The sequence below is a fragment of the Centruroides vittatus genome, unplaced genomic scaffold (genome assembly GCF_030686945.1).
Source record: "Centruroides vittatus isolate TY-2023 unplaced genomic scaffold, ASM3068694v2 contig_955, whole genome shotgun sequence".
In the NCBI taxonomy this organism is placed as follows: Eukaryota; Metazoa; Arthropoda; class Arachnida; order Scorpiones; family Buthidae; genus Centruroides; species Centruroides vittatus.
The window spans coordinates 1,777,654-1,791,476 of NW_027122634.1; the positions used below are offsets into that span (position 1 = coordinate 1,777,654).

Genomic DNA, 13,823 nt, shown 5'->3' on the forward strand with positions numbered 1-13,823 from the left:
AAATAAATATCTTTCCCACGTGAATAATTCTTTGTTTTTTTTTATTTTCAATTCCCTAAAATCTTTCTTCCAGATAATATTTTGGATATATTTTGACGTTTGTTTTTTGTTTAGAAAGGAATATATACGTTATCCCCACTTAAATCTTGTAATTTTTTTTTACCTCTATAAATATTTTGCTTTAGAAAATAAAAGAAGGACGTTGTAAACAATATCTTGTAGAAGATTCTTTTTTAGCTTGGAAATGTCTTTCAAGTATCAAGATTCTCGTGTTGAAAATTTAAATATTCAATTGTAACAAGCTTATAATATTAGAAATGCATTAAAATAATAAAATACTTTTTAACGAGATTGGAAATTGTTATTTTTCTTCTTAAAATTGCTTTTCGTATTTTAAAAATTAAAGATGATCAATTTTGAAAATTGCATTATCAGTTCTTGACTTTTTTCTTCTTTGATCTTTGACCTTTACTTGAACCTTGAATCTCTCCTTGAATCTTTGACTTGTCAATCTCCTTTAATCTTTAATTTTTTTCTTGAATATTCTTTTTCTTAAAATCTTCAAAATAATTAATTTTATTATCTAATTTTAATTTTATTATTATTATTATTATAATTAAAATTTAAAATTTTGTAAACTTTTTAAAAATTTTGAAAATAAAATCATTTATTTATTAAAAACTAATGAATTAAGATCAATAACCTTATATTAAAATTGTAATTAAAGAGCATAAAAACAAATTAAATTATAATTAAAAGTAAATGTTATTTAAATAATTAATTAAATTTAACTGTTTTAAATAAACATTTTAATTATTAATTCTTGAATTATTTTATTTATTTTTTGACATTTCTTCAAGTAAAGTTTAAAAAATTCCCACAGAAAACATTAAAATTTTAAAATATCGTAAATAATTTTTAGAAAAATGTGAGAAGGAATAACGTTTAAAATATTATAAATTGTTAAATTAATAATAGAAAATTGCTATACATTTAATGACCCTATACGACTGAAAAATCCGATTAATTTTCTAGAATTTCAGAAAAATTATTACTTAAAAATGATATAAACTTAGCAGTTATAAAAATACATAACTTAATACACAAAAGCATATATTTAAATAAATGTTTATTAATCAATGTTTCAAAACATACAACTGCAGTTCAGTGTATGCACATTTACTACAAAATAGGTAAATCCTCTATCAGACACGAAAGATCCTGTATATATATATTGATATATATATATATCTGGTTATTGTCTTTATGAGTATAAAACATGATCACCAAACAGCATGACAAAAGGATATGAATGAATAAAAAAATAATAAACAATATTGGACGTTTTGTGTTATGTGAGAAACATGCGTAATATACTCACGTTTAAAACATGTAATATGGAAAAATTCTTTAAGTTATATTATTATTATTATTATTATTTTATGTTCGATCGTTAGTGGAAAAAATATTCTTGGCAGTTTTCATTTTAAAATTTTGAATATTTTTAAATTTTTTCCCTTCTGTTTTATTACGTTTTTCCCCCCTTAAAATGTGAGTTGAGCTACTTTACTAAATGTTGACAATTTACTTAGTTAAAAAATTAAAAAAAATTTTGTTTAATAAATTTATTTTTTATTATATTTTAAAATTATTTTATATATTTTTTTATATTTCGCATTGAATTTTGGTACGAGAAGGGAATTTTAATGATTTATTTAAATTTTTTAAAGGTATTTTTCAATATAAATCTGATTTATTTCAATGATTTTTTTTCTATTTGTTTTGTAAGAATAGTTTGTACAAAAAATAGTTCTTTATTATTATTTGTTTTTTTATTTTTCGTTAATGGAAAATTTGGTTCTTAAAATGACCAAACTTTTATTTTACTTTTGTATTTTTCGATTTAATAATTTGAGGTTTTTAAGAGTAAAAATGCTTTCAAATTTATTGTGTGTTTAACCAGGAAAAAAAATCACTTAAAATCCTATCACAGTTTTAAAATACAGTTATTTTATTCAAATTTTGATTATTTTCATTTGTTATTACTTCGCAAAATGATGATAAAACAATCAAAACTTTTAAACTTTGACTGCCAAGAAATTTTATTCCATATATTTTAATAATAAAAACATGCAAAAGAAGTGAATAATAACTTACAAATTTTTAATTCGAACAACAAAAAATGAAAAATAAAATCAAGATAAATTAAAAATTTGCCCTGTTTAACATCACTTTGTAATTCATTCAAGGCGCGATTTATGATAATATATATTTTTTTTCTTTTTTCTTTATATCCAAATGAGAATCTTTCTAGTAGCCAGATATATAAAATTTGGCATTGAATAATGTCATAATCCTGCTTTATAGTTTTCCAAAAATCCGAATTTGTTACCGAAAGAAATAACTAAACTGATTCGCTTCTTCACCACAATATAGGCCCATGTCTCAGTTAGTTGATGACTTGCACAGCCGAAAGCTTCTGGCTCAGTCGAAATCCTGGCCAAAAAAGGAAAAAAGTTTCCTGCCTGTGTTAAAGTTCATGTCTGTGATTTACCGTTTGACAGTTAGTAATTGAGCAGCACGCAAATGATAATCAAAAATAAAATTGGTGAAATCGAAGATGATGAATCTTCCGTTTGAGTCAGATGATTGGATACCGCATCGTCATATTTTCCAAATATTGAGCCTAGAATAATGATTACATATTCAGGAAGTTTATAAATAAGATTAATGCGATCTTATATAGTAGTGATTTTAAGATTAAAAAAAGAATAATAGTAAGTTCTCCAGTTGCTAACTTTACCTTTATTCAAACTAAAATGATTAGGGTCATATTCCACTTTTAAGAAAGCTGTCATTTCTACTTCAAACACACGATTTGGATCTTGAGGGAGTTCTGCTGGTATCTCTCTCTTCTTTCTACCATAACCAAACTGGTCGTTTCCGCAAGGCACCTACAAAAATTTCGAATTCGTAAAGAACAAATTTTATGTAAGTCTACAAAATAAAAATAAAATACTTGATCCACAAAGTAAATCAATTGATAAGCTGGATTAAGGGTTACTAAATTGGAACTGGTTTGTAAACCATAAGAGTCTTCGATTAATGTTTAGTTTATAAATCACATTAAGAAGCTCTCATCCTGGATTTCCGGTCAGGGAGCGAGTTAAATGTCTACGGAAAGTGTGTTCGATTTTCATAATTTTCTGAACTATATATTGGTTTAATTAAGGAAGATTATTCTATTTATTTTAACTCTTTTGAAAATGGTTAAAAAAAGCAAAAATATTGTAATGTAAATAGCTGATTTTCTCTTAAATATAGGACCCGATTTATATATAAATTAAACAAGCTTAAGATCTTATGTTACGACGCTGCAGTTTAAGGCCTCAAATTTTTAAATTTATTACTATGTGATAGAGGGGAAAGACCTCTTAAACATTATAGCTTAGAGCCACAACAGGTTCAAATCCGCCTCCGCTTAAACACTAAAATAAATTACATAAATAACTTGAAAATAGGCGGAAAACTTCAAAATTTTATTTTATAACCTGTATTTTATTAAAATAATACATTTAACTAACTAAATTCCGAGAATAATTATTATATGAAAGCTTTTAATGTAAACGTCCATCACATTTCACTTAAAATCGCAGGTACATGCATCAATTTTTATAGTTAATTTTATTTTATGTATATAACAAGGTTAATATATTTACGGTCACTTCACTCTGTGGCATTTCATAAATAAAACTTTCATCTTTATTCAAGAGATATTACAAAATATAAAATAAATTATAGTTTATTAATTAGGTTTAAGAATTGCTAAATTGGATAATTATAAACTACAAGTTTAATTAAAATTTGATTAATAAATTAAAGTGAGATTCTCATCTATAATTTTCTATTCAAGTTCGAAATATAATTGAAAATAAAGCCAAAATTTCTTCATTTTTTTCTTATTATACAGGTTAACCAATACTACTTTAAGCGACTAAAACACGAATAATCACACGCAGCAGTTTAAAAATTCGTAAAATTTATTCAATTAACTTACTTTAGACCACTCTGTATTTATATAATGCAAAAAAATATATATTTTAAAAAAATTTATTTATTTATCCATAAATATTTAAACATTCTTTGAGCTTTTATATTATATTATTGATATTAAAATAGCTAGCATTCAGGAATTTTTGGGTATATTATTGTGGAAAAATACATATTTTGAAATTTAAAAATGCCAACTATAAAAATTATAAAAGGATATCTTAAAAAGAGTATTATGTTTATGGAAAACATCAATTTTTCTTATTATTTTTACATTTTAATTAAATTCAAATGAAAAGCATAACAAAAACAATTGTTTAATCAATAAGACAAAATCAAATAAGATTCTAGTAATTATTTACACAATATCTGTACTTAAAATTAATTATTTTTCATGGATCTGTAAAGAATAACAATCGTTCATTTAATCAAAAAAAAATAATAATAATAAAAAGAATACAAGATCTTATTTTATTACTACAATAATACAGGAATACAAGTATAAATAATTTAAAACCAAACAGAAATTGTCCTTAACAGATGTTAACTATAAATAAATAGTAAATGAATAAAATAAATATTTTCTTACTCCTTTACACTGCTGTAGACAAACATTGACTGTACCAACAAACAAAACATAATTGGATTCAGGAAATTTAAATGCTCGAAATTTTGCTGAAAGAGTCTTTCCATTATCATTTGTTTCGAAATTACCAAATATGTAAGGATCTATTGAACATCTAGAAAATGAAAAATTTATATTTCATATAATAATAATTATTTCTCATTAATTAAATTTACATTTTAAATATATTTTGAAAGAGAATTCAAGAATGTTTACCCGTTCATAATTATAATTTCTTCTTGATCCGGTGTATTGTCTGTCACTTTTAAATAACTCGCCAATAGACCATATGTTTCTGTTTAGATAAATAATTAATTGAGATTATTTTGTGTGTACTTTCTTTTATTTTATTTATAATTTTAAAAAAAATTACCTGAGCTTTTCTTATCGAGAAAAATCATCATCTCTAAGGGTGTTCCCGGTTGCACGTTAAGGGTTGTATCTAGAAATCTACCATTCTGTTTTAATGTCAGACTTAAATATGGTACCGCTGCGTGTGCTTCTATGTAATCTGTTATGTTAACGTGTCTAAAATAGAAATAAAATAATTTATAATTAATTAATCACTGCTCTATCACTAATCACGATTAAACATTATTAACTCTGCTTAATTGGAATTTAAATTCGCTTTTTAAAGGCTTTCGTAAATTGCAATTAAATGGAGACGATTTTGCTTAATTTTAATTATAATTAAGTTTTTGAAAAATCTTAATTATGAAATGTTTTTTTTTTTTGTAAAAATAAATGTTAAAATATTAAAATTAATTAATTTTAATCGATTCCAATTAAGCGTCATTATTTTTTTTAAATCGTAATTAAAAATTAACTGAAATTATTTTATTTCCAATGAAATTCACTAATTATAATTGACAAGAAAATATGTGTCTAATTTCTGTTTATTATTAGTAATTATAATTAATAAATCTTTTCTGTTAATTATAATTAATAAAATTCATTAAAATGTCTTTCGGTTATTGTTTAATTGGTATTTTCAAAATTGCAATTTGATTGAAATGAATAAATTTTAATGTTAAACAACTATTTTATTTTAATATTCATCTTAAGAAAGTAGAATTTTTAATTAAGATTTAACAAACTATTTTCTGTTAATTTCAATTCATGAAGCTTAATTGAAATTTATTAAAATTGATTAATTTTAATGTTCAAAAATGTTATTTTAATATTTATTTAAAATAAAATAAAATAAAATAAAATTCAAGAATTAAATCTATTTCTCATCTTGGAAAAAAATAAAAATACAAATTATGATGCTCGAGACGGTAATTATAATTATTGTTTAACATAATTAACAATAATTATATTCAATATAATTGAAAGTTATGTGCTATATTTAGAGTAATAAATATATAACAAGTGAATAAAAGTTAAATTTATATACTAAAACTTAAGTTATAGTTATAATTTCAGTCAATTTAATGAGGTGATTAAAATAAAGTTTAGTTTAATTGTTTAAGTAATTGTAAGATAGTCAAATTATTAAATAACGGTGGTTAAATTAATAATTAAATATTGTAATTTAACAATGGTTTAAAAAAAAAGAAATCAAATAAAGATTTTAATAACTAATATACAGTTTAAATATTATGATGTAAACATTTAAAAGCAGACAATTTTAAATAATAATTAATTCTGTTCGAATAATAGCTAATTATTTAATAATTATACACGTATAAAATTGTCTAGCCACTTTAATTGAGTCAAAATATAAAATTTTAAATACGTTTAAAGATTATAAACTTTAGCAACTTCTATCGAGAGATTCATTAAGTTTTTAAGAATACTTCCTTTAATAATTATAATATTTGTAGTGAGTATAATTACTAAATGATTATTTGTCTACGTTAACAATTAATTAACCATTAAACTGTAAAAGGAGTTAATTTTCAATTCACACTAGATGGCGACACTTATAAAAAATTTAAAAGTATTTGTAGAGCTATTTAAATATTAAATTTTTAATGAATAAAAACATTTTATTTAAACGAAATTAAACTGATTTACATTATTATTATTTTTTAAATAATAAAGAAGATCTTTTAAGTTTTGTGATTTAAATTTAATAAATGTTACTGAATATTTTATTTACTAAACGTTCGGTATAATCCGATTGTCCGTTGTTTATTGACGTTGTTTATTTTGCCTAAAGTTATTAAAGTTTTTATATTTTATTTTTAAAAAAAAATTCATATAATAACGTTTATCTTAAGCCATAGAGGAAGATAAATATTAATTTATTATCACATAAAGAATTTTATGCAGATTATAAAACGTGGATTAGAAGATTTTCTTTTATATTCAAATGATATATTTAATTTAAAAAAAAATATTTTTAGGATATTTGGCATTTATAAATAATTTTTGAATTGTTTATAATACTCGAAATTCTAATTTGAAAACGAATTTCATTGATATACATAACGGTTATGGCGTAGAATGGAGAATCCTTAATCGAACCAGTCCCAATCCGTATAATTTATCATAAATAATAAGACTAGATTATACATTTTTCAATTCCTCAATCAAGGATTGGGAATTGAGGAGTGAGGTCGAATCCATTGAAGGTCGCGGTTAGATTGTTTGGATTTATTGGTGCAAGGAATTCTACACAATGCTGCACCAAATAATCGTCGGTATCTAAACTATAGTTGTATTATGGGCCAGGCCCCAACATAAAGGGCATAACTACGAAAGGTCTCGAGTCAATTAATATGTGAAAATCTTACGTTGGCTCAAAGAAATCTTCTGGTAATGTGTTCCTTGCGTTTCTAATTTTTCCATTTTTGTTTGCATCTCCGGGAATGACACAACGGACTAAAATGACTTCTTTGTCTTTGTTCATATGCTCTAGTATGACTCTGTGATAGTATATCCTTTGACCCTTAAAAGAAATAAATAAAATAATAAGTAAAAATTTTAAAAAGTAATACATCCAAACTTTCAAAAATGATCAAAGTAATTAATTATTTTGCATAAATTATTTGAAAATTTAATTTAGTTTATTTTACATCAAGTGTTTTATAGTCTAAAAGTAATAATTCACTTTAATAGATGTTTTTAGATTTTTATCTATCCTAGAATAACTGTTTATCAAATTATCGTTGATCTCTGATGACTTTTAATGAGTTAGAAGCTAATCAATTATAATAAAAATCCTTCCTAAACTACCTTCTATACGAGCTTTATATCATTTTTGATTTATCGCCCTCATAAAAGAAAAATGATAGTAAAAGAAGAAGAAGAAGAAGAAGAATAAGCTAAAAGTTTTAAAATTTAATTGCTTTTTTTAAAAAATATATTCTTTTTACCGTGAGTTTATTTAGCATTTTGGTAGTTCCACAGCTGTATATGTTATCCAATGGGAGTCTAAAAGATGCGTAACCATCCCTCAGTTCTGGTTCACAATCTAAAGGAATAAATGCGTTGTGTAATTAATATTAATATTCATGGAAAACAGTTAATTTTGGTAATTACACTTTTTTTTCCACATTTAAAAATAATATGATATGGTGATTAAATTAATTAAACGTGATTAAATTCAAGCTAATTGAGAATTTTTGTATTTTGATCCTTCTGCAAATATTTAATGGTTTCGGATAATGGGGAAGAGAAAAGTATTTACCTGAATAACCTTTCAACCTTTCTAGATACACTATCGTGTCCGAATTATTGATGTAGACGGTAACTTTCATCATTTTAGGCGAACATGTAACATCATAAACAGCTGAAAAATAAAAAAGAACAACAAAAAAATTTGGTATGAAAGTTATTTAACTCGCGAAGATGTTTTTGATGTTGCATATATAAAGTAAAAGGTCATGAACATCTCTGTAGGCGTCTAGTTGCCCACACGCAGCCTTCATTGCCATAAATGTCCACAGTCCATCCTAAGAGTTCACTCACCTTCTTGTAGACTGGGTGACAATTCTGTTGTTGTTCTAGCGCAAACGTAGATCCCAAACTAAATACTATCGCTAAAAGCGGTGTTAAAGATTGCAAATGTTTAAGAATGAAAAAAAATGAAGGATTAAATGGACAAGGTAATATTGTTATGAACACTTGTACAGTTGTAATTAAGAGATGATTACAACCAGTAAATTATCGATTAATGGTGAATGCAAGTGCTCTTCATACAATAATGAAATCCAATAGAAGATAAATGAGGCTAATCAGAAAAGTGAATAGTCAAATTAGCATTTTATAGATTCTCTTGTTTGTTTAGAATAGCATTTCCCTCCGAGGACATTTTACATTGTAAACCATTAGGTAACGTTAAAGAGATTTAATCTTACGCAGAATATTTAATGGATATCTTTAGGAGGCAACATAATTTAAGATTCTTTTTTATTTTTCTTCTCTTATATGCTAATAATCAAATAAAATTTAACCATAATAATAATTTAAATTAAAGTCGAGTTTATAACTGTCAAAATTCATTAAAATATTAATTAATATTAAATATTAATGGACGTATATCGTAGAGAAATTAATTCACTGCCATAGCAGTTAGAGGAAGAAAAATTATACGTTTGCAACAGGAAAGCTTATTTATTTATCAATACATATATATTTATTTAATCATATAATTATTTTAATCCTTCGTATTAAGTTTATGGAGTAATTCGCCTTCAACACTCAGTAACCGTGCAACCGTTCATTGCTGAAAATTTGCAATTCAATTAGTGTTATCCAATCATCTGGTTTAGAGAACAGATGACTGCAGCTCAGAAACAACACATTTCTCTCTCTTATGGGATTATTATCATGAGAATTTAACAGTTACGAGTCTCCATCTTAACATATTTCACTTGAGAAAATTTTACGTTAAACAACAAATCCTAATCAATCATCTCTCTGCAAATATATGTAATTTACATTAATTTTATTTTTTAACTTACAAAATTGAGAAATTTCTTATTCTTACTAAAAGCCAGCAAATTATTAAATTTTAATAATTAATTATAATTAAAAATTTCTTAATTTATGCTTAATTAAAATTTAGTTTATTTAGCAGACAGCAGATGGCGTATTATTTGCTTAAGAATATTTTATTAATCATTCAATAATTTTCCTTTTAAATCTTTAAAATATTGATTGATATAATTTTAATAATTTATAAATATGCATTTGGAAATTGGTATTTTAAGTAAATGTTTTTTATAAAATTTTATAAAATATATATATTTTTAAACTTTGTGTTTTAACCAAATTTCATAAAAATAATTTTAAAATAAAATAAAAAATAAAAGAAAAGTGGAAAAAAAAATTTTAACAAGAATTCAAATTCTCGAAAAATTTACGTATTTTTCAAGCGAAAAATTTGCAATTTAGAACAAACAATTTTTATTTTTTAAACAATTATCAACCTACAGAAGTACTTGACATCCTTGTTCGGATCTGTTAAAACTGGATTTTTGTTAGTGGGTATTCGTTTCCTAGTAAAACAGTTGCTTCAGGCATTTATAAGTATTCAATCAAATTTTTAAAAATTTTCCAAGAGAAGAAAAATGATGAATATAATAAATTAAATTCATACAATTTTTTATTTTATTTTTTTTCTCATTTTTATTAAATTTTTTCTTTTTTTTTTACTTGTATATACAATTCAGATATAAATAAAATTATATTCTATTTATTTCTGCTTATTCTAACATATTAAATTTCATTTAAAATTATAAAATTTACATTAAAAAAATAATAAAATAAAATATATAAATTCTGTTTTATATTAATTATTATTATTATTATTATTATTATCATCATTAATAATTTTGTTTGTTTGTTAAATTAACAATTTAATAAACATACGTAATACTTCAATTACAATTAATTTGAAATGGATTACAGTTAAAATGGAATTGATTAAAATTTAATTTGTTCTTAATCAATTTGATTTTAACTGTAATCAATTTCAAAACCGAAATAGAATAATTTTTAATGTTTACAATTTCAAATGAAATTAATTGTAATTAATAAAATAATAATAATAAAAAATTCATTAAAATAAATTCTAACTGTCAATAAGTTTAGTTAAAATTTTTCTATTTTGCAATTAAAATTGAAATTTTTATTAACAATAAAAGTAATGATAAAAATATAAATAACTTTAAATATTTCGAATAAAAAATAATAAAATAAATATATTTTAAAATTAATACAATCAATAAAATACAGTATTTGAAAAATAGAAAATGTTATTATGGGAAATTTATTAGCATTTTATTAGTATAATAAATTGGATTATCATGACTTTTTACCGAAGAAAAGTTATTAAAATGTGAATGAATCGAATTACGTTAATATATTTTATATAAAATCATGTTCTGAATAACCAAGAAAGGTTCTTGTAGGTGTAACGATAAATCACCAAAGGAGTTTGTAGTCGTCTTTAGAGAATGACTATTTTTTTATTTTTTTTTAGCTAGTAATTCGACAGATGACCCAAGGGATCAACTGTACTGGTCTATCCACCTTGTCATGTAAGGGTCGTGCCTCAGGGATTTGTTCTATCTCTTCAGAACATATTAGATCTCCAACATTCATATCTTAGCTCGTTAGAAATAAATAAATAAATAATAATAATAAAGTATAAAGTTTTATGCAATTATAAATGACGAAATTGAATAATATGAATACAATTTACTTGATTAGAAAAATATAAAAAAATTACAGATGAAATAAATTATATTATTGTGTTTTGTTTTTTTATGAGAGTTGAATGTAATCTTGTTTTTCTTTTTTTTTATCATCAAGTAATAAATTTTCTTATATGATTTATGATTTAAACATTTTTGACGTAACTTCCGTGATTATTTTGTGAAGGAAAAGTGAAAATATCATTATAAATTAAGGAGTTTAAATTAAAAATTTCTTTATATTTATAATATTTTAATTAACTTTTTTGTATAAAAGTTTATTTAGATTAAAATAAATATATATGTATATATATTTTTTATTTTAATTCTTTTAAAGAAAGTTAAAGATTTTTAAATTATAGATTTTAATTAAAAAAAAGATATTTTTAATTAAAAAAATTTTATTCGAATTTTTTAAAATTAAATGAATAGTCAAATATTATGAGTCTAAATTATTTTAAAATTTTAAAAAATATAATTAAGTTATATTAAATTATTAATATTTTATTTATTAAATTTTAAAATTCTTTGCTGATTTTTAATTATTATTATTATAAATGTTCAAATATAAATAAATTGTTCAATTTTCATTTGTATATTTTTAAATATTAAATATTTTTAATAAAAATTATTTTTAAATTATTACAAGATATATGGACTGTTCATGGTTCTAATATTATAAATTAGCTGCGGAGGAAAAATGAAATGAGTCAATTTTAATTAAACTTGCGAAATGTTTAATTAAACTATGTTTATCTTTTATTTATTCTTCATTTTCTAGCATAAATAAATATTTAAGACAACAAATTTGTGAATAATTTATATACATTTTTGCCACACTTCAACATTTCTTATAATCCATTAAAGGTGAAGAAAATAATTTCTTAAAGAGGAGAAAGGAAGCATAGAAACAGCATTTCGTAACCTTTTTCCATTTAAAAATCCTTGATTTTATCAATATATGAGCAGCAAGAAAATGAATAAATCGTTCAAATTCTCAGATAAAAGATGTTTGTTTTAGAGAAAAATTGCGTGAATCATTTTTCATTTTTTAAAAATCTAAACAAGTAAAATTCGTTTGAAGAAATGTATTTTTTCCCTCCTTCTTTTTCTTTTTAACAGCGTTTATATATAATAAAAAAGTATATTTATTTTTTAAAGAAAATAAACTATGAATTTTGTAAAGATTTTAGTTTACAATTTTATAAAAACATCTTCAATGTTTTCAAACTTTTTCAACTAAACTTCATATATATATAGTGTAAAATTAATTTAAAAAATACAAGATTTACAAATATACAATCAAAACTTGTATAACATCTTCCATATTTAAAATTTTACGTCGACGAGTCAAAAATTCTATTAATTTTTTTAATACATAACTTTTTTAAACTTTAAACAATATTATATAGCTTTATAGGAAGTCATATCTTTAATGTATCTAGAAATTGCATGGCTGCAAAATATTTTATTTTTGTTATATTGTTTGCCATCTTTTTATTGAAACAGGTTTTTCTCATCTTTATATTGATAGTTATGGCAGACTTTTGTCATTTAATAGAGCAGAACTAGACTGTTTTTCTGTAAATATCTTGCGGATAAGGAAACTAAAAATAGAATAAAGGATTCTATATATCTATTTATATATACATGTATATTATATATATATATATATATATATATATATTGGTTTTCTCTACTGTTTTAAATTTTATTATGGGATGTCGCAAAGCTGAGAAAATATTTCAAAATACGTTCATCAATTCGTGTGTTATACAATTGCTATTTATCTTAGTTTATTCGCTACTTTGACTTATTTCGCTTCGATACATCTAATCATTTGTAACGTTTAGAAAATTTAACTATCTCATTTTAAAATTCCAAAAGAGAGGAGAATAAATGTGTTGCTTAATTTAAAAATTGGAAAAAAATCAGTTTGCGAGAGTGTAAACTTAATGAAAATTACATAAATATCAATTCATCGAAGGAGAATTTCATTTTAAAAAATTAATAAAATCCGACAAATAAATTTCAAAAATAATTCGACTGATTTAAAATTTAATTATATTTATCCTTCCTGCTGATACTCTTCGACTGTTTTATTTTTTTTTCGTTTTAGTTTTAATTGTTTACTATTTTTAACATTTTGTACTTGTAAATAACTTAATAATAACAAATTAATATTCATATCAAAATTAACATGCATTTAACATATTTTAACCTCCAAAACTAGAAATTCTGGGATAAAGAATGTAAATTTACTTGTTTAGTGAGATGAAAAGAATATGAATAAAATAATTAGCGTGTTATCTTTTTTATTATTTACTTATTTAATATTTTTAAAATATATTTTTTATGGTTAATCTAATAGCTTTATCACTTCACACTTTACTTATCACACTCGACATTATTATTAAGGATAAGGCAACTTCATTAACCGCATCCACGAAAAAAACTATATCAAAGTTGTTTTTAACAATATTACAAAAATAAGA

At 22.5% G+C, this 13,823-nt stretch overlaps 1 protein-coding gene across 1 annotated transcript in view; it reads right to left on the reverse strand.

Moving 5' to 3' along the window:
• Positions 1–1,112: 1,112 nt before the first annotated feature.
• LOC136985230 (uncharacterized) overlaps positions 1,113–13,823 on the reverse strand; it is a 31,402-nt gene continuing 18,691 nt past the window's right edge. Inside the window, exons 2-9 of the mRNA XM_067282464.1 lie at positions 8,316–8,417; positions 8,002–8,099; positions 7,420–7,574; positions 5,049–5,203; positions 4,892–4,970; positions 4,640–4,790; positions 2,804–2,954; positions 1,113–2,686 (exon numbers count right to left, since the gene is read on the reverse strand). Coding sequence (XP_067138565.1) covers positions 2,565–2,686; positions 2,804–2,954; positions 4,640–4,790; positions 4,892–4,970; positions 5,049–5,203; positions 7,420–7,574; positions 8,002–8,099; positions 8,316–8,417 — 1,013 coding nt within the window. The 3' untranslated portion in view covers positions 1,113–2,564. The remainder of the gene's footprint in view (positions 2,687–2,803; positions 2,955–4,639; positions 4,791–4,891; positions 4,971–5,048; positions 5,204–7,419; positions 7,575–8,001; positions 8,100–8,315; positions 8,418–13,823) is intronic.